General features: G+C 39.8%; 2 protein-coding genes across 3 annotated transcripts; one reads left to right on the top strand and one right to left on the bottom strand.

Moving 5' to 3' along the window:
- Positions 1–1,658: 1,658 nt before the first annotated feature.
- LOC115780926 (protein shisa-5-like) lies at positions 1,659–7,392 on the bottom strand. Its single transcript, XM_030730373.1, has 5 exons — positions 7,306–7,392; positions 6,399–6,573; positions 4,118–4,263; positions 3,043–3,249; positions 1,659–2,130 (listed from the first exon to the last, which is right to left on the bottom strand). Exons 1-5 carry the CDS (start codon positions 7,370–7,372, stop codon positions 2,090–2,092), a joined length of 636 nt encoding a protein of 211 aa, XP_030586233.1. The 5' UTR covers positions 7,373–7,392; the 3' UTR covers positions 1,659–2,089.
- A 10,604-nt stretch (positions 7,393–17,996) lies between these two features.
- alas1 (aminolevulinate, delta-, synthase 1) lies at positions 17,997–24,233 on the top strand. 2 transcript variants are annotated; one of them, XM_030730084.1, is made up of 11 exons: positions 17,997–18,196; positions 20,204–20,441; positions 20,591–20,773; positions 20,857–20,991; positions 21,264–21,483; positions 21,944–22,128; positions 22,228–22,407; positions 22,540–22,704; positions 23,144–23,412; positions 23,510–23,672; positions 23,906–24,066. In XM_030730084.1, exons 2-11 carry the CDS (start codon positions 20,240–20,242, stop codon positions 24,064–24,066), a joined length of 1,863 nt encoding a protein of 620 aa, XP_030585944.1. In that variant the 5' UTR covers positions 17,997–18,196; positions 20,204–20,239. The 2 variants fall into 2 exon arrangements, with proteins under 2 accessions (XP_030585944.1, XP_030585943.1); XM_030730083.1 differs by lacking the exon at positions 17,997–18,196 and adding an exon at positions 20,001–20,092 and having other exon boundaries at positions 23,906–24,233.
- Positions 24,234–26,282: the final 2,049 nt, after the last annotated feature.

Genomic DNA, 26,282 nt, shown 5'->3' with positions numbered 1-26,282 from the left:
ATATGTCCTTCAATGCACATATTAAACAAATATGTAAGGATCGCTTTTTTTGCATTTGCGCAATATCCTTTCTCAGAGTGATGCTGAAAAGCTAATCCATGCATTTATTACTTCTAGGGTGGACTATTGTAATTCGTTATTATCAGGCTGTCCTAAAAGCTCCCTGAAAAGTCTTCAGCTGATCCAAAATGCTGCAGCTAGAGTACTGACAGGGACTAGAAAGAGAGAGCAGATTTCTCCCATATTGGCTTCTCTTCATTGGCTCCCTGTTAAATCTAGAATAGAATTTAAAATCCTTCTCCTCACATACAAGGTCTTGAATAATCAGGCCACATCTTATCTTAAAGTGAGCTCATAGTCCCATATCACCCCAATAGAGCACTTCGCTCTCAGACTGCTGGCTTACTTGTGGTTCCTAGGATACTTAAGAGCAGAATGGGAGGCAGAGCCTTCAGCTTTCAGGCGCCTCTTCTGTGGAACCAGCTTCCAGCTTGGATTCGGGAGACAGACACCCTCTCTATTTTTAAGATTAGGCTTAAAACTTTCCTTTATGATAAAGCTTATAGTTAGGGCTGGATCAGGTGACCCTGAACCATCCCTTAGTTATGCTGCTATAGGCCTAGGCTGCTGGGGGGGTTCCCACAATAGACTGTTTCTTTTCATTCACCTTATTTACTTTGTTTATACTCCACTCTGCATTTAATCATTAATTGTTATTAATCTCTGGCTCGCTTCCACAGCATGTCTTTTCTCTCCCCTCAGCCCAACCGGTCGCGGCAGATGACTGCCCCTCCCTGAGCCTGGTTCTGCTGGAGGTTTCTTCCTGTTAAAAGGGAGTTTTTCCTTCCCACTGTCGCCAAGTGCTTGCTCATAGGGGGTCGTTTTTGACTGTTGGGTTTTCTCTGTATTATTGTAGGGTTTTTACCTGCAATACAAAGCGCCTTGAGGTGACTGTTTGTTGTGATTTGGCGCTATATAAATAAAATTGAACTGAATTGAATAGTTCATATAATTAAAGTCTCAGATGTAGATCTGGATGCTGGTGTTTTGTGCAAGTTTGCCTTGTTGTTTATAATGTTTCAGACTCTCAAAATGGATTGTTTTGATATTTGTTGATTTTCTGATAGGAATTTATTCATATGGCTCCTCATTTTATTAACATTTAGTGGCTAAAATATAAGATGAAACCCTATGAAGCCGTCGCTTATGATGAGATGTATTCTTTCAATATTGTTGACGTTTTAACTAGCAAAGCTAGCAGAGATTAAAAAAAGACTGCTAAGACAACAACATACTAATCGTTACTCACTGGTAGTAAGTTTCAGGTCTCTGGTTGTTCTGTTTACAGGTTCACCTCCTGAATCAACTTGAACAGCAGCAGGTTAACACAAAATAAGATCATAAGTGTTCAACATAACCATAGCATAAGAATAAAACAAAGAAGTCATTCCTCCAAAAACATTCCCATGTGGTTATTTAATATTTTTAAATCTTTTTTTTTTTTTTTGCATGTCACACTTACATGTTTCAGAAAAAAGACATTTTAATATTAGACAAAGAGAATAAATACAAAATACTTTCTTTTTTTTTTTAATGCACTAGCAGTTCCTTTTCCACATAGGACCAGTTAGATTTAGATCACGCTTTTCCCTAAAAAAATGAAATCATCATTAAAAAATGAGTGACAAATATGCCAAAAACTAAGAAATCAGCAAGCATGGAAATACTTTTTCACTATATATAATACTGTATACTGCACATATCAACATTTTCACGTGAAAACTGTTCAACCGAACTGATGCACCATTACTGTCCCAACATTCCCACGTGCAGGCACCAAAATACATGAGCCATGATTCTCTGGAGTTCCTCATCTTAAATCAAAGTACGTGCTTCCAGTTCGGCCAAGTTTGAAAATGTTATCTGACTGATGCATGTATGTTCACTATCCAGCGTAGGGTGCTGGTGCAACAAAATCCGGGTTATTTGCAGGCTGAGCTAGGACATCAGTGCTAGCAGGTGGTTCATGGGACTGCTGCTGGTCTGGAGATTTTGGAGGGTATGCTGGCTGGCCGTGGCTGAATGCCGTCTATTTGTAAGGCATCGGTTGTGGAGGGGAAGCAGAATCGACTGGAACCAGAAAGAGAAGCTGGCATGAACAGCTAAACGTGTTGAGTGTTTTAGCAAGAACAACAACTGCAGTTCTGTAGCATAGGAATAAGTATTGTGCAATAGAAATTTGCACACCAATGTCAGATTGCAAATATTCTGAAGAAAGTTACAAAATATCTTTGTGAAATCTGCAAACCTTTAATGCAAAATATTGTTAGTTACTAAAGAGCAGTGTGTGTAATAAGTCAGTTTATCCTAACACCTTTGTTCCCTACAGAAAGCTGACCCCTTAAAACATCCTTTTATTTGGGGCATTTAGTAAACTCCCACACAATAAAAGCTTTTCTAACAAATCAAAACTACACAATGGCTTCACCATCAGGAGGTTTTGCATTCATATTATGAGTGTTTACCTTCACATTAGGGTAAGTTGTTCTGATCTTGATTTAATGTTTCTCCCAATAAAACCATGTCAGTGAACTGTATATTTAACTTGTGTCATGCCTTTTTTGTTTCTGCATAAAGCTGAAATCAATACTATACTTATTCATATTAAAACAGAACAAAATCTCTGGCAGCAATGGATTGTCTCTGAATATGGATACAATGTTACCATCAGATTCACAAATGTTGCATCATCTAGCCTTTTAGTAAGTTGTATTTGTGTTACTTTTCCACCTTCCATGAACCAGTTACAATATATCTGGACAGCATGACAGGCAGAAACAAGACTCTGCTCATGCTGAGAGGCTAAATCAACATCTGAGACATTTTTGGACTTAAAAGCTCCTTTTCTTCTATTCTTTATATTAGTATTTCTATTAGTATTTCAGTTTTCAGAGCCTACTTTTACCTAGTTGTTTAATTTGTAAATAGATATATTATTTTCTTAGATTTTGTTAAATACTGGGCTGAAAAAACAACACTCACTTGCTTCCTGATATGATGGTGGTGGTCCTGGTGTAAATGCTTGTGACATGGGCATGGGCTGAGCTGGGTAACCAAGGTGAGCTGGTACTGAGCGGTTGGGCATTCCCCAATAGGATTGAGAGGGCCCAGGTACTACAATCGGCTGCTGGGGGTACTGCTGAGGAGTGGTGGTGACCACTGTGGCTTGGGTAGTGGTAGCTATCACAGCTGTAAACAAATAGGTAACAGAAATGTAGAAATATGCCACTATTATTTAAATGCCTCCAATGTGTATAGATAGACAGACAGACAGACAAACAGACAGACAGATAGATAGATAGATAGATAGATAGATAGATAGATAGATAGATAGATAGATAGATAGATAGATAGATAGATAGATAGATAGATAGATAGATAGATAGATAGATAGAGAGATAATCAGAAGAAAACATGGCAGATAATCAGAAGAAAACATGGCAGATAGATAGATAGATAGATAGATAGATAGATAGATAGATAGATAGATAGATAGATAGATAGATAGATAGATAGAGAGATAATCAGAAGAAAACATGGCAGAACAGTTGAGTGTTTGTGCTACACGGACCACAAAGAGGGACGACCAATGACGGCGGTATCAGTAGCGGCAGACAAGGTAAACTTGCTTTGAACTTGATAATGAGGACCAACATTGTAAAAAGCAAGGCACTCAAACTTGCACAAAACAGCCTCCAGATCTATAGCATAGACTTTTATTATATTTCCCAAGTCTGTGGGTCCACTACAGTCTGACCGACATAAATTTCATTATCAGATAGTGAGCACAAAGATCCGTGTGGACATCCATGTGCCTGATAATTTTTATGATCGTGCAGACTTGTGCAGAGACTTTACGTTACGATACACCAACAGTGCGTGCACACCAGGCGGCAGACCTCACGCTGACTTTAATGAAGATAATAGGTACCAGTACTCAGCCATGGTGTCTCCAGCTGTCCGTGGCTGTTTCCACATCCACAACAGAGTATAGTCAAGGCTTATAGGATCACACCCCCAAAAAGAAAGTATCACATGATAGCAATGGAGTACTTACAGCATGGCTGGCGGAACCTCTTGTACAGGCAGCAGGAAGGGCAGGCACAGCAGCAGGTGACAATGAACAATGAAATGAGGACTAAGAAGAAGACGCTCACAGCAGTAACGGCAGTTGTTAAAGAAAGTGTACGAACAGTGTTCAAACTGAAAAGGAAACAAAGAAATAATTATGCAAAATGCCCCAATCCATCTGTCACTCTCCTGCTCCCCTCTTCCCTCACTCGTGAAAAAGACCCCAAGATACTCAAACTCATCTCTGACCTGGGCACTCCACCCTTTTCCAGGTGAGAACCATGGCCTCAGACTTGGAGGTGCTCATTCTCATACTTGCCACTTCACAGTGGGCTACAAACTGCTCCAGTGCAAGCTGGAGGCCACCACCTGATGAAGTCAACAGGACCACATCATCCGCAAAAAAGCAGAGATGAGATCCTGAGATCAACAGACCATACACCCCATGCTCCCACAGCACCCTTCACAGGATACCCCAAAGGATGCGGTTGAATCCCACCCTCACTATAAATTTAGGTGCATCAGGTCTGTCCAGCATCCTCCCCTGCCACCTTATCCAACTCACCACCAGGTGGTGATCAGTTGACAGCTCACCTCCTCTCTTCAGCCGGGTGTCACGAACGTATGGCTGCAAAATCTGATGATACAATTACAAAATTGGTCATCAATCTGCAACCTAGTATAAGTGCATGTGTTCGGATGCCATGGGCATTTATGGACACCCTTATGTTCGAACATGGTGTTTGTTATGGACAAACTGTGGTTTGCACAGAAGTCCAATAACAGAACACCACTCGGGTTCAGATCAGGCAGGCTGTTCCTCCCAATCACAACCCTCCAGGTCTCACTGTCATCGCCCATGTGAGCACTGAAGTCTCCCAGTAGGACAATGGAGTCACTGGATGGAGCACCCTCAAGCAACCCAATCAGTGACTCCAAGAAGGCTGGGTACTCTGAACTGTCATTTGGCTGAGCCTCCCAAAGGGATCAGCGAGGAGCCTATTGGATTTGTTGGCCTGCAAACAAAAAAAATGGTCAGCCTCATATGGTGAGAGTATGCAGGCAGTTCTTGGAGGATGAAGGAATTAATAGCACCGATTGGCCCCCACACTGATGTGACTTAAATCTAGTAGAACACCTCTTCAACCGTATGTTTTGGTCCATCTGACGCCACCAGATTAAACCTTGGACTGTCCAGGAGCTCAGTGATGCCCTGGTCCAGATCTGTGAGGAAATCTCCCAGGACACTTTCCATCATCTCATTAGGAGCATGTCCCAATGCTATCAGGCATGCATATAAGCGCATGGGGGGCATACAAACTACTGAGCACTATTCTGAGTTGCTGCAATGAAATTTCAGCAACATGAACTAGCCTGCCACATCATTTTTTCACTTTGATTTTCAGGGTGTCTTTGACTTCAGTTGATCATTTCCATTTCCATCAAATATGTGGAATCCTTCAATTCCTAACACATTACCCAGTCCATATCAGTATAGATATCCAGCATGAATTTTTCCATTGAAATCTGATGTGTTTTCAGTCTGTTTCTTTAATTTTTTGAGCTGTGTATTTGTTAAAAGTTAACCCATTTTTACCCAAATTGTACATGTGTCAACACCCTGTGGTAAAATGATTTTAGCCAGTTCACATCATTAACCACAGACTTTAAGATTTTATATCAAAATATAGCTAAATCATAAAATGGGGAGGGGGGTTGCCCTGAGTTTTACAGCAGCACCGTTTAGTGGCCTGGAGAATAACTGTGTGACAACCAACCAACCAGCGCTGCTCTCCACTGCTAATATATCACAATTCTCAGTAGTTCCAAGCACTATGCCACAACTATTCTCAATGATATAGTTAAAGTAGCACAACCTCTACTTGTACAGAGGTTGCTACATGTCTGCAAGAAACTGAATGTATTATAAGTCATTTAAAGACCAGATGATACCATGTTATGTCCTCCAGCAGGTATTTGGAGGAATACACTAGTTTATGAGTGTTAGTTGCAATGTGAAAAAAAAGCCTCTTTTGCAAGCTGTAATGGAGCTTGCTGCTTCATGCACATAGTCATGCACAGGAAGACATTACTTCTCTTTTCTTATGGTAAAATTGGCCTAAGACACACACCAACACATACAATTACTCTGCTGTAATGGGAGTGGGGGGGGGGGGGGGGGGGGGGGGGGGGGGGCACCATAACTTATTAACTTTAAGTTTAAGGCAATTTATTATCGATTACAAAATAAAAATTGAAAAAAATACCATTGTTCTTGCTGATCTTTATCAAACCTCCTGAAAGGATCTGAACAACAATATCTGCTGTAGCATTCACCGCAGCAAAATTGTGTAAAGCATTTCTGGGAACTCCAAAAGCTGGAGAAGGCGCTCCGAAAACGGAACCAGGGGCTCCATTCTGTGTAACGCAGGCAGTCGTCCCCTGCCGTAACAGAGCAGACACAGAAAACAGAGAGGGGCAGGAAACGTTAGCTCATGTAATTCACTGTCCAGTACAGAAACGTGACTTTTAGGGAGTTGTTGATTTAGCTTCAGTTTCATTTCTGTAACTCTACAGGTGCTGCTGAAAGTATACTGCATTGTATGGACAGGTTGCGTTTTCACACCCTTATTGTGGCTCAGCTCCCAGTTTAGAGCCCTTTCCCCCTCTTTGTTACTTTGGAGGATGCAGTTTGTACGGCTGTTTATATATCATTGAAGATAGAAATGTAACAGAAATGAAGCTCCCAAATGATCAGTGTTATAATCTTTAAAGGGTAGGATTTCCTTATGCCTGTTGCTTTAGAATTTATATAATGTATTTGCCTGTATACGTAATTAACTGGCAACCCGAGTTACTAGTTTATGGTGGATAACACCTATGTTCTAAAACATTAGAAAATACCCATACATTAAACTGATTAACGTATTCTAATGTAGAACTGACTCTCAAATAAAGAAAATGGGGATGAAACAAACTACTGTCAGTGTTATTAAAAGGTTTAAAAAACAAACGATAACTTTAAAAAATAACCTCACTGACATCTCTAATTAATATCGGTTTGAAACTAACACCAGAGACTGCATGTCGACCGGAGAATAATGAATCATGAGAATAATGAACTAATGCCGTCAAGAACATCAGCAGTTTACAAATTAAAATAATCAATCTTACCGGATACACAAGGGGACAGGATCACATATAGAGCTAACAAAACAATACTGGACATGCCAGGAGCCATGGCTACTCCAACATATGGGTTTTGTGTCATCTGGACCGACTGCTGGTCGTCTATACACAGAGCCGCCTCGCTCAGTTCATGTCCCAGCCCACTGCCAGCCTTTTTCCATTCATAGACTGTATATAATCACGAGTCTATGAATACATTTTTTTTTTATCCACGGTCTTTGGTTATGAGCACAGACTGTAAGATCGGTTACGACCAAAGGTATCGGTCACGGCTGCAACCAGGGCTTAAAAAGCAAAGGTGTAATGATATGTGCGTAAATACCGGAGTGCATCGGCCATCTGTGCGAGCGCATGCACGTTTAAAGGATCTGTTCCTGAAACTGTTTCACGCATAGACAGTAAGACTAATGTTATCTATGATTTCACAGTTTTTCGTTCTTTTCATTGCACAAACTTTTGGGAGGAGGATATTGAATCACCCACAAACCAAGATTTTCAGCACGCAAAATTGAACTCAAGAAAAAGCTTATTTTGGTTGTGGGATTTGTGATAGTTGAAGTGTTTATTTACTGGGAATGATAGAGGGAAATGTTAACGTAATTGTCACGGGCGGATGGCTCAAAGCTGCGAGCACAGCGCTGTTCTGTATCTCTCTTCACTGAGTCCTCAACCTGCATGTTTAAAGGTGAGTTTCTTTCTGCTCCTCAGTAGCCTGATAATACTTTTTATGGAAACTGAAGGAATTAGAATAATGTGTGTGTGTGTGTGTGTGTGTGTGTGTGTGCTGTTGCTGTTTTAAGCCTTTAGGTTTCTGTGTGTTCATTTCATTGAACAGGAATGACACAAACAGGAATAAGGAGTCCAATTATTAAATTTAATAAAGCCATTTCAAACAGTTTACAGATTAATCTGGGTCAGACTGCATGCCATGCCGTGTGAGATGGCATGAAGTACTGGCGCATTCTAATTCAACTTACAGTTTCATATAGTCACAGCCTATCAGTCTTGATTACATCATTTACAAAACAGAACATAATCATCATATTCATCATCTTCATTATTATATGTATACACGCATTTACTTTCTTACAATGTACAGATGCACCAATGTAGGTATGTATATATTTTTATACAGTCTATTTTTTGTATATTTTACACATTGTTTATTTTCTGTATATCTCTTGATCATATTGATTATACTAGATTATAATATTTTTATAATATTTTTATTTTCATTTTAGAGAGTTTGATTTTCTGTTACATGGCACTGAACAGGAGTGGCCCTCCAATCTCATTGTACATCCTCTATAATGACAATAAAGGCATTCTATTCTATTCTATTCTAGAATGTGGAAAACAGAGAAATTCAACAACAGGGTGACCTCGAAGTCTCCATTTCTATCGTTGTGTAGTCTTCACAAAGTTCACGATGACACGGAACATTATAAGCTTCTGTATTTTTAATCAGTTATGTTATTTTCCAGACAAATTTCTCAGGGAAGTAAACGTACGTAAGACATATATATGTGGCCTATATCATGAATATTCCTACAATTCCCCCTTTTGACCTCAGATTTTTCTGAGGTCAACTTCACCAGCCTGACCTCGGGTGGTCAGCCAGGACTGTATTGATGTTAAGAGCCAGAAGAGGATTTTTGTGAAAACTAATCTTATACTATTGTGATTGTGAATTTAGCAAAAAATTAGACAGAGTTTAATAATGTCATATTTATAATGGATGTACCTACTTTCTATAGTTTCTTATGGCCTGAAAAACAAAAAGAAAACAAGCAGTAGTCTTTCATAAGTCAGTGTTGTTCAGTGAAGTGGATTTAATGCACCTAGAGTTAAATGTCAGATCAAGCAAAAAGCTAATTTGCAAAAAATACTTCAACCTGAGATTTTCAAGGCATCTATTTTAGTGGCTTTGTTTATTTATTATTTATTTTTAAAGCAATAAACTCCTGACTCCCTTTTTTTGTGTGATTTTTCCTTTTTTTTTTTTTGTCTTTTTATTCATCTCTGGTTGGCTTATCTCTCATATGTATCGGAAGCGAAACCTTCCTTCCGAGGATTTTTGACCAGCATACCCTTATACAACCATATCAGTCCAAATTAAAGAAAAGAAAAAGAAGAGAAAAAACTTAGGGCTATAACTCTCATCCACACAAGCAAATGCAGCAGCAAAGCAGCTTCAACAGTGCAGCAACCAGGCAATCAATCAATCAATTAATAAATGCAACACAAAGCAATTTCAACAAGTTACCAGCTCTTCTTTTTTTGTGTGTGTTTTGTTGTTTTATTATAAAACTTATTTTATTTTCTCTTCATCTTATTTCTTTATCTTTTTTTTCTATCTTTTGAGGCTTTTAAAGGGTTTTAGTTGCTTTTATGGATTTCTGAAGTGAAGTTTCTTATGAAAGAACCATATAACCATAAGCTATTACTCTCGTCAACTTCTACCAGGAGTGCTATGTCTTTTCGTGCGTTTGACCAACCTCTCTATACCGGGAGGACATTGGTAAAAGGCAAATGGCCAGTTCACTTCAGAAAAACCAAAGGCCCTCTAAACCTGAAAACCCCCTGAGAAGGGCACTCATTCGGTCCGCTGATCAGACGGCCCATGGGCTCAACACCGTCCGACTCATTTTGCCTATATTTCTTTACTCTTTTAAAACTCTTTTATTCTTTTCACTCTTTTCTTTAACTCTTTTAAACTCTTTTTTTCTCTTAAACTCTTACACCTGTGTGAAATGGCTCGAATTACACCTTCCTCCTGTCTTACCACTAGTGACCATTATAATTTGATGCAATTCGATGGAAAACAGAGAAATTCAACAACGGGGTGACCTCGAAGTCTCCATTTCTATCATTGTGTAGTCTTCACAAAGTTCACGATGACATGGAACATTATAAGCTTCTGTATTCTTAATCAGTTATGTTATTTTCCAGACAAATTTCTCAGGGAAGCGTACGTAAGATATATATATGTGGCCTATATCATGAATATTCCTACAAAACCTAGCAGATCTGACTGCAGTGAACTGAGCTGTGTTTCACATTACATTTCTACGTGAAGAGAGGTGCGTAATTAAAACGTTTCTGTGTGTCTTTATGCAGCAGTGCGCACACTGTGTCATTTCTGTTTTTTCCCCGCTCTGTCGGAGCCATCCATCGTGCATGCATGAAACATCCATCCATTATCTTCCGCTTTCTTTTCTTTTTTTTAATTAAGAAGCAGTGTCATTGTGGTATTAAGTGTCATTGTGGTATTTTAAAATGCTGTTTCGACACCATGAAACACACTGGCTTTCTCAGAATGCCTTGCTTATCTTGCTTATCTCATTCTGCACCAACATAATGAAGGTTAACAGTGTAGCAGGAAATATCACAGGGTAATCATTCACAGGTACAATCACCCAAACGTACATTTTACACTAGTATTTTTTTTACTTTGACTTTTTTTTTTTTGTTAAATCTCATTTGCCATCTTAAAACTCGACAGCAAGAAAATATGTATTTCATGGATAAAGTAAGCTAGACTTCCTTTTTGAATGGCCTTAGTCCCAAAACATGCACATTAACCAAGTTACACAGAGATCACCAGAAGATAAAAGAAGAATATAAACAATGCAACCTATCATAGAAAAGAAGCAAAACTCAAACACAGAGGATCCTCAAAACCAAAATGGAATCGTAACTCTAAAAAAAACTCAAAACCTTGGGTCAAAGACCCAGGGATTATGAAAGATTTAGTAATACAGGAAAATAATAGTGGACACATGTATGCTGTTGTGTTGCCTAAGAAGTGTCATTGTGGCATTATAAAATTTTGTTTTGGTGGTTTGAAACACACTGACTTCCTCAAAATACTTTATAACTCTTTGTCCAACATACAGTGACGCGTAATCCTAACCAGAAACTGTTCTTGATACAAATTATTGCTTGGAATAACTTTGAGCTGCCCCTCGATGAGCTCACTTTGTGTCACATCTTACACGTCGTTTGGAAAGCGCCCTCCTGCTGCTGCTTCACTCCATCTGGCTCATTCTGAAATTAAGGGCCAAGAGTTTCATGGTGTTAAGTTGTGCTAGGTCATTTTGAAAGATATAGTGTCACAAATGACATTGCCTCACTGCTTTTTAACAGCTGCTGATAGCTAAACCGTTCTTAGTTGTGCTCTGTTCACCTTTCGTCTGAAAAACATTTTTTAACAGCTGACTTCCCTAAGTTTGCCTTTTCTCCCTCTACTCCAGAGTTAAAGCGACCAGTTTACATTACCTGCGCTCAGATGGAGTGGAGCCCAGTCTACTACTGCCACCTGTGGCAAAGTGCCATAGCCTACAACCGGATTAACTTTGACCACATGCACCCGGCAATATGACCACATTTTAATTCCCGTCTCATGCACAATACATCTGCAACTTTCAGTGTTTTTCTGTTACTGCTTCTTGCAAATAAATGATTGCCTAAATGAAATTTCATTGTGTACTCATTTTTTGGCTTACATCAGTAAGAAAACAAACGTCAAATAATGCACACGGACCTGGTTTTCCATACAGGATTGAAGCCCTAGTTCTAGACTAAATCACATTTTAATCTAGCCAATGAGCCTTTTATTGAGGTTGATGGCATGAATATAAAAACATAAATATAAGATACAAGGACAGGGGAAAAACTCTAACTACTGAAAACCTAAACTGGGAAAATACTGTGGCTAGGGAACACAAACATGAACAGACACTCTGACAAGAGACATAAGGAGATAGGCATTATGTACTCAATACTCTTACTTTAGGTACTTTAAGTATATTTTCATGTTACTGCTTAAGTCAGTGATCCAAATACTATTTCTGCATTAAGCTTACAAATACTTGTATTGTGACTTCAGTCACAAATGCATTTTTGAACATTTTTAAAAGCAGAAAGACAAACTAAACTCTGTTAATAAGCAAATATCTGTTTTCTCAATATACACTTACAAAGCTAGACTCCCAATCAACACAATCACACACAGAGGTCAGTTGTTTAGCACGTAATATAACAGCACCGAAAAACATACTGCTGGATCTCTAATGTAATACCATGGACAAAGCAGCCAAGAAAAGGGAGATTTGGGGAGGGGCCTGTGTCAGGCCTGCAGGGAGAACAGTTCAGGTGCAGAAACTGAGTGGGTAAGATTCCTAAATCAAGATCTCAGACTGAAGCACAGTGATTGAGTTACCTCACCTAACACTGGGTGAAATGTCACTTCGATACGCCAAGAGACTTTGCACTCTGAAGACGCTGAAGCTCCCAAAGGGAACTTGCTAAGGATCCACAGCTAAGACATGCAATGCAATAACTGCTCATTTTAAAGATATGTTGATATAGCTGCTTTATTGGACAACCTGACTGTAAAAGAATTAATTTGACAGTATTAAATTTTTTTTATCATTCCAGACTGAGTGCACAAATTGTAAAAAAGTGGCACTACACAGTGTGTGTAAACCTTCCTTGCAGAAAAGGAGACTACAAATACGTCTCATGTTGAATAAATGGACATTATGCAGACGTCCTTTCCATCTGCACAATGTCCTGTATATACATTTATGTGTGTACATACTTTTAAGCTCTATCAAAAAGTAGAGCAGGAGTCTATCTCTAACTATTAATCCTCTGTAAAGGTAATCTGGGATGATTATAGGCACTTATTGTCTGATCGCATAGCCTTGATTAATCTTGATCTGAATCTTTCCCCATCCAACCCTTTAACTGGAAATGAAGTACTTTATTAAAAATGATAAAGGCAGAGTTTAACCCCTTAACTGGCAGCAAAAAAATCACCTGAAACAACTACATAACACCCTCTGGTTATTATTGGCTCTGAACAACCCATTTCATAGCCTATTAACCGGCTGCGTCTGGTCCGCGGGCCGAATGAAGTGCATTTATATGGCAGGCTAGACCCGCCCATTTTGACTGACACCTCATTTGGCCAATCATGTTAAGAAATGGGTTTCCCAGAGCCAATAATACTCAGAGGGCATCACGTAGCTTTGTCAGGTGATTTGGTGCAGCCAGTTACATGATTGGCCGAATAACGTGTCAATAAAAATGGGAGGGTCTAGCCTGCCATATAAAACGGACTACAAACGGCCCGTCACCGGGCCCTTGCCAGTTAAGGGGCTACAATCAGGGAAAATAAGGGCCAAAACATCAACCAGAGAAACAGTTTTACCTGACAGTCACATCACATTGTCAGTGGGAAAAATGAATGACACGTTCAATCAAATTTAATGTACAAAGTATTTGCCTAGGTTCAGAGCACATAATCTGTCCAGTGTGGATGTTAATACAAAGAAAGTCTTTCAACTGCACTGATTTACATAGTTTATTTTGTGTCAGTGTTCTCTAGGCAAGACTCTTCTGTTGACTGTTGATTAAATATTTTCAGTAACTATTTTGGTACAATTCATCAAGACAGTTTGTCTTAAGTACAGGCATGTGGGTAAAATTTAAGGAAACACTGCTAAAGCAGAAATAGAACAGCAGAGGGCAGCAAAACACAACGACCTTTAATGAAGAAGCCCGATGAAAAGGTTTGAGGATTCAAACCTCACACACAGATTCAGATATCACAGAAATCAAAACAAGAGAGCGTGGAAACAAGAGTGGAGAGATTCTTTAGAGTAAGAAATTTGGAATTGCACCTTTCATTTCACTGGAGACTACACACACACACACACACACACACACACACACACACACACACACACACACACACACACACACACACACCTGCAGGGAGTAAGGCAAGTCCTGAGGAGTCAGCTGAATGGAAGAACAAGATCTGGGCAATCAACACGTACGCGCTGCCAGTCATCAGATACCCTGCTGGGATAATAAGCTGGCCAAAGGAGGAAATAGAAACCACTGACATCGAGACAAGAAAACTCCTTACCATGCATGGAGGGTTTCATCCCAAGTCTAGCGCACCGAAACTGTATACTGAGGAAGGAGGCTGAGGACTAGTGAGTGTCAGAACTACTATTCAGGATAAAACAACAAAGATCCATTAGTACATCAAGAAGATGGCAACAATGATCACATCCTGTTTGAGTACCTCAGGCAACAGAAACCTGAAAAAGAATAGGAGAAAGTGCAGGAACTGTCATGGAAGGACAGGCATCTGCAGATAGAAGAAGTGGCTGATATTAAAAAAAATCTTATCAATGGCTGGACAAAGGTGGGCTGAAAGATAACACAGAGGCACCACTAATCATGGCAGCACAGGAACAAGCTATAATCAGGAGTTGGGGTCTACCACACCAGGGAAGACTCCAGATGCAGGCTGTGCTGAGATGACCATGAGATAATCCAGCACATAACAGCAGGGTGCAAGATGCTAGCAGGCAGGGCATACATGGAACACCAAGTGGCTGACATAGTTCACAGGAACATCTGTGCCAAGTATGGCCTGGAAGTCCCGAGGTCAAAATGGGATATGCCCCAATCATGGTTAAGAACAACCAAGCTAAGATCCTGTGGGACCAAAAACAAACAGACAAACTGGTGACGGCTAACCAACTGGACATAGTGGTGGACAAGCAGAGTAGGAAAAAGGAACACAACAAGCTTGAGAAATAACAGCGGCTCAAAAAAGAGCTAGTGAAGAAGGTGAAGACAACAGCAGTGCCCGGGGTAATCGGAACACTTGAGGCAGTGACCCCAGACTGTGGCTCCAGCAGATTCCAGGAACACACACACACACACACACACACACACACACATATATATATATATATATATATATATATATATATATATATATATATATATATATAGAGAGAGAGAGAGAGAGAGAGAGAGAGAGAGAGAGAGAGAGAGAGAGAGAGAGGGACATTGGAATATATGGCAGCATCAAGAAGAAAGAACACAAGAATCTCAATAAATACCAAGGGCCCAGAGAAGAGCTGGAGAGGATGTGGAAGGTGAAGGTAACATTATTCCCTGTGGTAATCGGACCACTCAGGGCAGTGAGCCCCAAACTGGGAGAATGGCTCCAGCAGATTCCAGGAACGACATTGGAGATCTCTGTCCAGAAGAGTGCAGTCCTGGGAACAGCGAAGATACTGTGCAGGACCCTCAAGCTACCAGGCCCCTGGTAGAGGACCCAAGCCTGGAGGACAAAATCCGCCCATAGGGCAAGCTGGGATATATATATATATATATATATATATATATATATATATATATATATATATATAAACTAGACATTAAAGGGCTTTTTGAACACGTGAGCTTCCAAAGTTTCTCAAAAGAGTCCAGTGATGTTGTGAAGCTCAAAAGGGAGAGAGAGTTCCAGAGGGTGGGGGTAGCCACACTGAAGGCTCTGTCTCCAAAAATATGGAGGTTGGTGCAAGGGACAGAGAGCAGACCCATGGCTGAGGACCGAAGTGTCTCAGCCTGTTTGTATGGGTGAAGGAGGTCGGACAAATACTGAATTAAACAAAAAAGGCTGGAACATAAAATAAATAAGTGGAACGTAAATTTAATGTTTTGATAGTCTTTTGATTTGTTGAATCAGTAAGTAATTTAAAATAAATGCACCATATCCTTTCTGAAGACTACAAAACAAAGGGTTCTCTTACTAAATTTACTTTTACAAATGAAGAATTTTGCCAAAAACAAAATCAGCTTTATTAAGAAGTAACATTTATCTTATTTCTTAGTATAATTATGGAAACCAAAAAAACAACGTTTTCCCAGCGTGAAACAAAATCTTTGATGGGACAATTTATGAAAGGTCTGCTGAGGTCTCCCCAAAACTGTTTGGTCTGTGATCAATACCAAAACAGATGAACAACTGTTTCCGGGTGGGGATTAGATGTACACACTAAAATCTTATGCTAAAATTGTTTAAATAAAAAAAAATTAACATTGCCATCCCCACGGAGGATTTAGTGCAGTGAGGGTCGTTGCATTAAAATGAATTGGTTTTAAATAGCTGTACCTGATAAACTGGCAACCATGTGAATGCTGTTTGTGTATGTTGAGTTTAGCTTCTCTTCTGCACCATAGACTTGATCAACAACCTTTCACCCACACACATGCAAAAACACCTGCAAAGTCTGTCAAATCTATTTAAGCACCAATCCAGGTTTAGTGTCCCTATTTAAGCCAGACAGCACGTGCAGAGGAAACCTCTACAGCACACGGAGTTTTTTAAGCTGTAAGCTGAGGTTAGAGTTTGTGTGTTGTGCATCACTGTGACAATTCAATTCAATTTTTAAATTAGCAGTTTAATGAGCTATTGTTAAAGCTATTGTCAAATTACATAGTCTTTATAAATCGCTGTCTAAAATGTCAGTAAAGGCCAATAAAAAGCAAGTATCTCCAAACTAGAAACAGAAAAAATACCACAAAGATTAGAGTACAGATAAAAGGAACACAGGACACTCAAGGAAGAAACCAGAAGGTCTCCTATACTGCCACCCCACACATGCACAATAATACAGCTGTATTACATCAGTACAACAAGAGGCACATTTAAGCTTACATTAGAATAAAATATATTTTTAGGAATATGTGTAGCAGACTTATTGAAAGCCAGATAAATACTTTCAGTTCAAGCCACTACGATAAAATAAGGAAACAAATGACAAACACCTCACGCTTGCAAAATGGCACAACACACAACAGATACCACAAATCATAATGCACCTTCCTGGCTTTCCTCCTGCAGACTTTTTAAGATGTCATCTGTCTACTCATGTTACACATGTTTTGTTACTAAATAAAAGGCCATCAACACAAAAAAGCAGAATAATACTTTTATCACTTCAAAATACAGCTTTACTAATAGTCCATTACTACAAGAGAAGCAAACATCCAACATTTTTGAGTGTCAGCTGTGGCAGAGGCTCAAATATCCTTTAGAAAACCAGATCACTGAAATACTCCCACGCTTCATTTACAATGACTCTTTTCCAAGTGCTCCTTTTCTTTCCAAAGGTCTTTGTTGCTGGGGTTCTTTTATCAGCATGAGAAAAAGGAATCTTTTTGCTCTGCAGTGTCCTCTAGCTACCTCCAACATCTTTGGGCCCCTGCAATTTTTTTTTTTTTTTTCTGATTTGACTGTTTGGAAAGTAAAACAAAAGTGTAATGCAAAAATAATAGCATGAACATGAAATAAATCATAACAGAGATATCCCCATCCCCATCCCCACCCCCACCCTAACCCCAAAAAAAGGGAAGTGTGGCTTCCTATTTGAGAACTTACATTTATGAATGTGGCCTCCAGCAAAGAGTCAAACTAATGAGTCATTTTCACAATCAGAGAAGTTTTTTTTTAAATGAAAAGATGATTAAACTAGCAATGTCTTTCCATAACACCTGCATAAAAGATCTCACAAAAACAGCAAGATGTACAGTATGCATATCACTTTCATATTTTTATGGACTTTTTAAGAGGATAAAATTACTGAATTGATTTGATTGAAAGCTCCTACGGAAACTTTTTTTTTTTTTGGTCATTACTCATGCTTTTTCAGTCACTTGTCCTTAGCTACACACCTTGTTGGGCCTGCTGCCAGATGGGTGATGGGTGGGCAATTGGAGTTCGATGACGCAAACTGTCTGGCAACGTCATAGAATTCAAATCTCGCGATACCTTGACCTTGAGGTTTTATAAAGACTGGCTCGCCCTCGTCCTCTCCGTTCGTCCTCAGTGCAGGATAACGAAGTGTCGTGTCTGTTCGCTTCCTTCAAAAAAAAAAAAAGAAAAGCATTTTTCTCCCTTCAAGTGTCACCTAAGATTGGCGTCGCTTCTGTCGTTGTTCCTGCAACTACACGATAACGGAGGATTAAGCTATCAGCTGTAAGGTTTTAAGAGGTAGGTGTTATTATTTAGCCTCATCGTGATTATCACCCCTATTTCTGGTAGCATCTTAGCTAATGTTAGCTGTCCTGCTAAGATCGGTCAACCGGCAAGGATCACGGGGGGCTTGGCTAACGGTCAGAGAGCCTCGCTTACAATTTTTATGTCTAAAAAAAAATTACTATTTATCCCCATCACAGGAACACAAGTCATGACTTTTGCTCTTGTGTTCTGTAAAAAGAAAAAGTATTTGGCGTGTTAGCAGAGGTCAAAACACCTTTTGTAAAATCATTGAATATCTTGATCTTTAAATGAAAGTAACTAGAGGCTTTTACCAATGACACTTTACATATTCTGATAGTTATTACACGTATGTAAGAATGCATGGATTTGTAATTAGATCACAAAATCTACCGGGATCCATTTTTAATTGTAAAACAGGTGGTTAAGAAATGGGTTAACCTCATACATAAACATAAATTATGGCCAGAACTATCTTAAAGATACGCTGTCTAGGTAAACTGCTGTTGTTTTTAATTAGTTTAAATTAAGTCGATGGGTTTTTACTAGCCCGGAGACGCCCCTGCCCCGGCCAAAGAAAGGTCTGTAGGAAAACTCAAGTATACGCAGGCGTATATAATCTGTTTACAGTCAGAAGTTTCTAAAATATTTTTTTTAAATGTATCCACCCATTTATCATGTTATCCATCTATCGTTTTATCTAAACCTGAAGCTTTTAGTGTATTTTTATTTTATTTATTTGTTTATGTTATTTTTTTTTGGGGGGGGGGGGGGGTCCATCAGTAGCACTTTGAATAGATACATCTTAAAAAGCTGCTTAGTAACTGTGGGTGATTTGGCATTACATTTACGTGTTTTGAACAAACTAGTCCGTTTATATAATCCAAAGAGCAGTTAAAACTAGCGGTGAGGTATCATCTGGGAATGTAAGAATTCTCTGGAACTTAAATAGGAGCAAGGTTCAGGTGTGTGTTCTGTCTGGGAACTGGTTTCAGTGGGGGGAAATGACACTGCTTTAAGCACACACTGCACGTTTTAAGCAGTAGTACTATTAATCACAGTGCAACTGAGTGGATCAAAAGACAAATTAAGGTTTCGTGGACAAGTCCAACTTAACACTTGTTAATGCATGGTTCCAGAGTCTTAAGATTACAATAGCGACTCAGTGAACTCATCACACCTGCCTTTGAAAGTGTCCAGTAACTGGATCTTGTTCATAGATGTTTGGTTTTGATGGTCAGAATCTAGATTCAGTTTAATGTATATGTACTATAGTACGTATACATTTTATTTATTTACACTCACACCCATAAAGCATACTGTGTATGCTGTATACAAATTACAGGCTACAAATGTATATAGTGTTTTTGATATCTGTATATAGTGTTTTGATTGATATATATTTTATGTATATAGTGTTTTCTATTTTATTAAATTTTATTTCATCCTTCTCTTATTTGAGCTGCTGTAATATACAAATTACAGCATTATAAACAACATTTTCCCACTTCGGTCTCTGGAGCTTGAAAAAGGCGACTGGACTTCTTTTTGTTTCTTGAAGACGTTTCACCTCTCATCCGAAAGGCTTCTTCAGTTCTCAACCAAATATGACCCACGCCCCCTTCACACCTGGGCACATGTGTTCACGCACATGATCAATAGAGGGTCATAACCACCTCCAGGGGACTACGCCCACAGGGGTTTAAATACCTGGGTCTCTCCACCATTTGGTTGAGAACTGAAGAAGCCTTTCGGATGAGAGGTGAAACGTCTTCAAGAAACAAAAAGAAGTCCAGTCGCCTTTTTCAAGCTCCAGAGACTACTATGACCTGGATGACTGCGAATCTACACAGACATTTTCCCACTTCCTTGAACTGTGTGGCAAACCAGGTTTGTGCAATGGGTTTCTTCTGAAAAATTTGTTTTTCCTGTTGCAGCACAAAAGCATTATTTTCACTGTCCAAAGGACACATTTCATTATGCTCCCACTTTCTTCTTTAGAACTCGAGACCACAGTCATCACCACCACTGCTGATTATGGATGTAATAGTGCGCCGCTGTCCGTTCTTGGCTCGTGTGCCCCAGGCCTTCTTCCAGCAGTCAAAAAAGACTCTGGTATCGTATGCCCAACGATGTCCCATCATGATGGAGCTGGCTGCAAAACCTATGGCTCCTTCAATGGCACGTGCACTCTGTTCCTCGTCCTCCCACCAGTCAACCGAGAACACCATGTCTGCTGGTGAGGATGATGAAGTTGGAGTTTATACTTTTTTCTTACTTTTTTTTCTTTTTACTGGATGTTCTAGTCAATACTGTAGCTACATTATATTAAGTAAAATCCATCATGTAATGATTTAATCTAATTTAAAACTTTTTGTCCCCTTGTAGCCCCCAAACAGGAGGTGGAGTCCAAGCTGCCCGCAGGCCACCCTGTGCCACCTCCGGCACAGATGATGGGCTCCAAATGCCCTTTCCTGGCTGCTGAGATGAGCCAGAAGAACAGCGGTGTAGTCCGTCAGGTTGGCCTGGAGTTCCAAGAGGATGTACAGGAAGTCCGCACTGTCAAGAAAGGTAAGAAAGGTGAGAACTGAATCTGGTTTCCATTGTTATGTACAGTATTTGATAGCATTTTGTTTTTGTCTTGACTTTTTCAGAAGTGTCTGCTGCCCAGTTGAAGCAGCAATCCTTGGCCAGTAACACTGAAGGAGAAACCACATTAATGAAAACTCTCCTGAAACAGCGACCCAAGAAGGTCAGCCACCTGCTGCAGGACAACTTACCAGCAAGAAGTAGGTTTTATTTTTGGTGTTTCAATATTTTTAAATGGTAAAGCAATATTGGTTGTCAGGTTTGATAAGCTACCACACTGTCATGCAAGGCTGTGATCCTAGCAACTGTCTCTCTTATTATAAGTATCTTTTCTTTTTAGATGCAAGTATATTTTGGTGTTTTTGATTTAAATGAGTGTAGCCTTTCATCATGTTAAATTGCTCCATCCATCACAGTATTATAGCAACACTGAGCCATATTAAGCAACTTTTGTCTTCCTCTTCTCATCCAGTGGCCCGCTTCCAATACGATGAGTTTTTTGAGAAGAAGATTGAAGAGAAGAAGAACGATCACACGTACCGTGTGTTTAAGACGGTGAATCGTCGGGCCACTGAGTTCCCAATGGCTGATGACTTCACAAACTCTCTAGAAGAAAAGCGGGATGTGTCAGTTTGGTGTAGCAATGACTACCTGGGCATGAGTCGACACCCTCGAGTGGTGCAGTCCATCATGTGAGTAACAGAGGAGTTGTTTGCTTGTATAGCCTAGAAATAATAACACTTGAGTCTCTTGGGTCAAGGTGTGGTAATGAGTACTGCCTGCCAGCCTTCCCTGGTGTGTTTTTTTTTTTTTTTTTTTAACCTTTTGTTCCACTCAGAGTAGATTTCAAAGAGCGAAAGCAAAACAGTACATACTTATTTAATGTAGCCTGACACCCATGGATCATAGTGGGTGTTGTGTATGTGTGTTAAAAGTTAGTTGGACATAGGTTGCACCTGAACCTCATGGGGCCCACTTGTGGTGGTGTTTTTCTTTTTTTTTTTTTTTTTTAGTTTTAAGCTTTCCAAGATCTATTCCCTTTAAATCAACACCTTATACCAAGGTGTTATTTTCCATTAACAAATACACGAGGAGGAGCATTTGGCATAAAAGTCTGCACCATGTTCATGTGCAACTCCTGTCTCTTTCCAGGGATACTCTACAACAGCACGGTTCAGGGGCAGGAGGTACCAGGAATATCTCTGGGACCAGTAAATTCCATGTGGAGCTGGAACAAGAGCTGGCTGACCTTCACAAGAAGGATGCAGCATTGCTTTTCACCTCTTGCTTCGTTGCCAATGACTCTACCCTATTCACTCTTGCAAAGATGCTCCCTGGTATGTAAAAGGGGAAAAAAAACATATATACAAATGTAGACCTACCCTGCTGTAAGGTTCTTTTGTCTTATTGGCAGTTTCCTCTCTGAACAATTTCAGGTTGTGAAATCTACTCTGATGCAGGCAACCATGCCTCAATGATTCAAGGTATCAGAAACAGCGGCACCAAGAAATTTATTTTCCGCCACAATGATGTAGCCCATCTTCGAGAGCAGCTGGAGAAGGGAGACCCCACAAAACCGAAGATTGTGGCCTTTGAGACCGTTCATTCCATGGATGGTCAGTTCGGAATCTTTTTTTTTAATTTTTTAAATTTTTCATTTTTTTTAAAACCTGTGATAGATAAATGTTTGACAGTAACTCTAGACTCTAGTCTGACCAGTTTTGCATCCCTTTCTTTCTGTAACTCAGGCGCTGTGTGTCCCCTGGAGGAAATGTGCGACTTGGCTCATGAATTTGGTGCCATCACCTTCGTGGACGAGGTTCACGCTGTGGGCCTCTACGGCCCCAGAGGAGGGGGCATCGGTGACAGGGATGGCGTGATGCACAAGATGGATATCATCTCGGGGACTCTAGGTGAGCACGTAATCTCAAGTACAGCAAATGCATGGCTTGTTGCTACTGTACTTGTTTTTCCATTTGTGAACCAAAATAACTACCCACCAGTTAGTGTGCGCTCTTTGGTTCCTGTGTCACCCAGTATGCCAGAGGACTGAAAGAAGCTGGAGCAGCTCTGTTCTGCTCTGCTGTTGCTAGGAGACTGAAGGCTCTTGTGTGCCTATTGAATTACTCAGACTGTGTCACTGTTAAACTGAAGGGACAATGCTTTCTAACTCGAGAGCACTACAGCTCCAATACAGCTGACATTTCAGGAAGTTCTCGTTTGAGATTACAGTGGCTGTATTTCTGTAGACCACTGACTGTTTTGAACAAGTTTAAAGGATTTGAAATGTTATATTAATGTTAAATAATAGCTGTAATAATTGCCAAAATAAAAAAAAATGTTCTTTTCTAGGCAAGGCCTTCGGCTGTGTTGGTGGCTACATCGCAAGTACCGCCACCCTGGTGGACACAGTGCGTTCTTACGCTGCCGGTTTCATCTTCACCACCTCTCTGCCGCCGATGCTTCTAGCTGGAGCCAAGCAGTCGATCCAGATCCTTAAAGAAGAAGAGGGGCGCTCGCTGAGACGCAAACACCAGCGCAACGTCAAGTTGCTCCGGCAGATGCTGATGGACTCCGGGTTGCCTGTTGTGCACTGCCCGAGCCACATCATCCCTGTCCGGGTAATCCATGATTGAATTAATTGTATGGAATTTGAAATGTGGGTGAAGTCAGTGTCTCCGTTCTAATCATGTGTGTCTGTTAATTTACTTTTTTCAGGTCTCAAATGCTGAGAAAAACACAGAGGTGTGTGACATCATGATGCGTCGCCATAACATCTATGTGCAGGCTATCAACTATCCCACTGTTGCCAGGGGAGATGAGCTGCTGCGCATTGCCCCAACTCCTCACCACACCCCTGAGATGATGAAATACTTTGTTGGTAAGCTGATGTTGTACTTGCCCTAACATATTTAGCTTTGAATAGTTGAAAATGTAAAAGTGTAAGAAAGCTACAACATATTCAGCAGAATTTACGATTGACTTTCATGAAACTCAATTCTGTAGCTGTTTATATAAAACTCACATTAAATTAGTAACGTCATTCAGCATGTAACTAAGTGTACTTTTCTCTCATTGAAGTAAAACTGACCTCTCATCTGTTTTCCCTTTCAGAGAGGTTGGTCCAAACATGGAAGGAGGTGGGCCTGGAGCTGAAGCCTCACTCATCAGCAGAGTGCACGTTCTGCCAGCAGCCGCTGCACTTCGAGCTGATGAGCGAGCGAGAGAAGTCTTACTTCAGTGGCCTCAGCCACCCCATCTCAGCCTGCGCATAACACTAATCACCACTGCAGCCTCAAGACGGCACATAAACGCTTATCCTGAGTTCTTTTATTACTGTCACAGAATGTATTAATTATCTTTCATAAATCCTCCTGCACACTTAAAATTATCTATGTTCAGATGTTCTATATACCGCAAATAAAATATGGGAAAAAAGGTCTGTCTGTGTTTGGTTTTTGAAAATGTGTTTGAAGATATGAGGATTGAGAAGAAATAAGAAGTGAAATGCACTTGCCTCCACACAAAATAACTGCTTTTATTCTGGTTTTCTAATTCTCTAAGTTACACAGTAATCAAAGCAGATATAAGGCAACTGTTTTAAAAAAAAATGTATTAGGGCTGTTGTATTAATTGGATGAAAATGGTTTAAATCACCCCATAATCTGTAATTGAGGTGTTCAGTCACACAGGTTTGTTACTGAGGGGTAGAATTCTACTAAATACTTTTGTAAGCTATAAAAATGGGTCACAGTAATTGGATACATTTAGCAGATGCCAGTTTTTTATGCTGCTGGTGATAATTTGAATGATCTAATGGTTTCTGGTCCACTGGCCTACTTCTGAGAAAAGTAGAACATTGAAAAATGTTTTGTTCCAGGTTTTTAATGGTGGCAGACAAACCTATCACTACAGTTAAAGAATAACAAGCCATTTTGAACTTTACTGTTTTCAGGTACTACAGTATAATATCATTACTATGTTAAGCACATTATTATGTGCATTGCTGCTTTAGGCATATTGGTTTAAATGTGAGGGCCTCTCTTTGAACAATTGAACATATTACGTCTGGCGTCCTGTTTTTATATTTGTTCTTCTCACAAGGATCTATTTAATGACTTGAAACTACAAATAAAATTATTTCCCTTTTTTATCCGGTGAAATGTATAAGTGTGCATGACCCACTAACCCACTATCCTGTGTAGTCACATAGAGATGACATAGATAAAAGTGTGAGACCCAGATCCACAAAATAAAGGAGGTCACAGTGATGATGTACACAGAACAGGTACAAACCTGTTTTTTGTTTTTTGTTTTGTTTTATAGTCCACATAAGCCTCAGACACCAAAACAGGCATGACACAGAGCCAGCTCCAGTTTCATGTACACGAAATACCCTAAATCGGATAAGCGGAAGAAAATGGATGGACGGGGTTTTTTTTTTAACAGCTAAAAATGCTAAATACCAGGAAAAATGGGTTTAATTTCAATCTTGAATAGACCTGTTATGATATCAGCTGCTTCAACACAGCTGATCGAAAGCAGAGGTATTCTGAAAATGGAAGTGGGAACCATTTTCAGTTCTTACAAGGACTTGTTGCTGTTACTGCTTTGTGTGAATAGCCCACTTCCACTTTTAAGCTTCATTACAGTCCAGACAATGCATGAATTGAGCAAAAGTATTCCAGTCAGCAGGGATATGCAGCTCTATACTCACCAAAGATCTGATGTGAAAAAGTGTGAGCACTTCTTTGACATCTGTGGACATACAGTGGTTCAACGATCAGTCCCAAAATATAAAGGCAGGTTAGCTGAGGCAATAAGAACTAACTGGTTTTAGAAGAAAAATATAATAATAAAATAAAATGATACATACTACAAAGTACTGTATGTCTCCAATAGAAGCAGGCTCTGGGAAACACCACATAAAAGTACAAAAAGTACACCACATAATTCAATAGCTTGTGGACCACTTTTAGAAGCTGTATTTTAAAGTAATAATTTCTGCATGACTTTATCAGTCTCTCTCATCATTGTGGAGGAATTCTGGCCCATTGTTCTTTACAATGTTGATTCAGTTCACTGAGTTTTGTGGGCTTTAGAAAACTTTGGTTTACTGAGAATGTCACGGCTGACTGCAAAGTGTCCAGGTCATGTTGCTACAAAACAAACTCAAATCAACCCCTCCACCACCATGCTTGACAGCTGGTATGAGGTGTTTGTGTTTATCTCCACTTTAGTCTTGTCTGTCCAAAGGGCATTGTTCCAAAGTTTTTGTCATTGTTCAGATGCAACTTTGCAAACCTAAGCTGTGCTGCTGTGTTCTTTTCAGAGAGAATAGGCTTTCTCCTGGTAGTCCTTCCAAGCAAGCATACCTGAGAGCTCCAGACCAGCAAACTGCTTTTATAGAGGTGGTCACACATGCTGATGACCAGCTATTAATCATGTGCATTTTATTAGCAGCACCTGGCTGCTACTTACCCTTTTAATT

Source organism: Archocentrus centrarchus, chromosome 5 (assembly GCF_007364275.1).
Source record: "Archocentrus centrarchus isolate MPI-CPG fArcCen1 chromosome 5, fArcCen1, whole genome shotgun sequence".
Lineage (NCBI taxonomy): Eukaryota > Metazoa > Chordata > Actinopteri > Cichliformes > Cichlidae > Archocentrus > Archocentrus centrarchus.
This window is presented reverse-complemented; position numbering and strand designations above follow the sequence as displayed.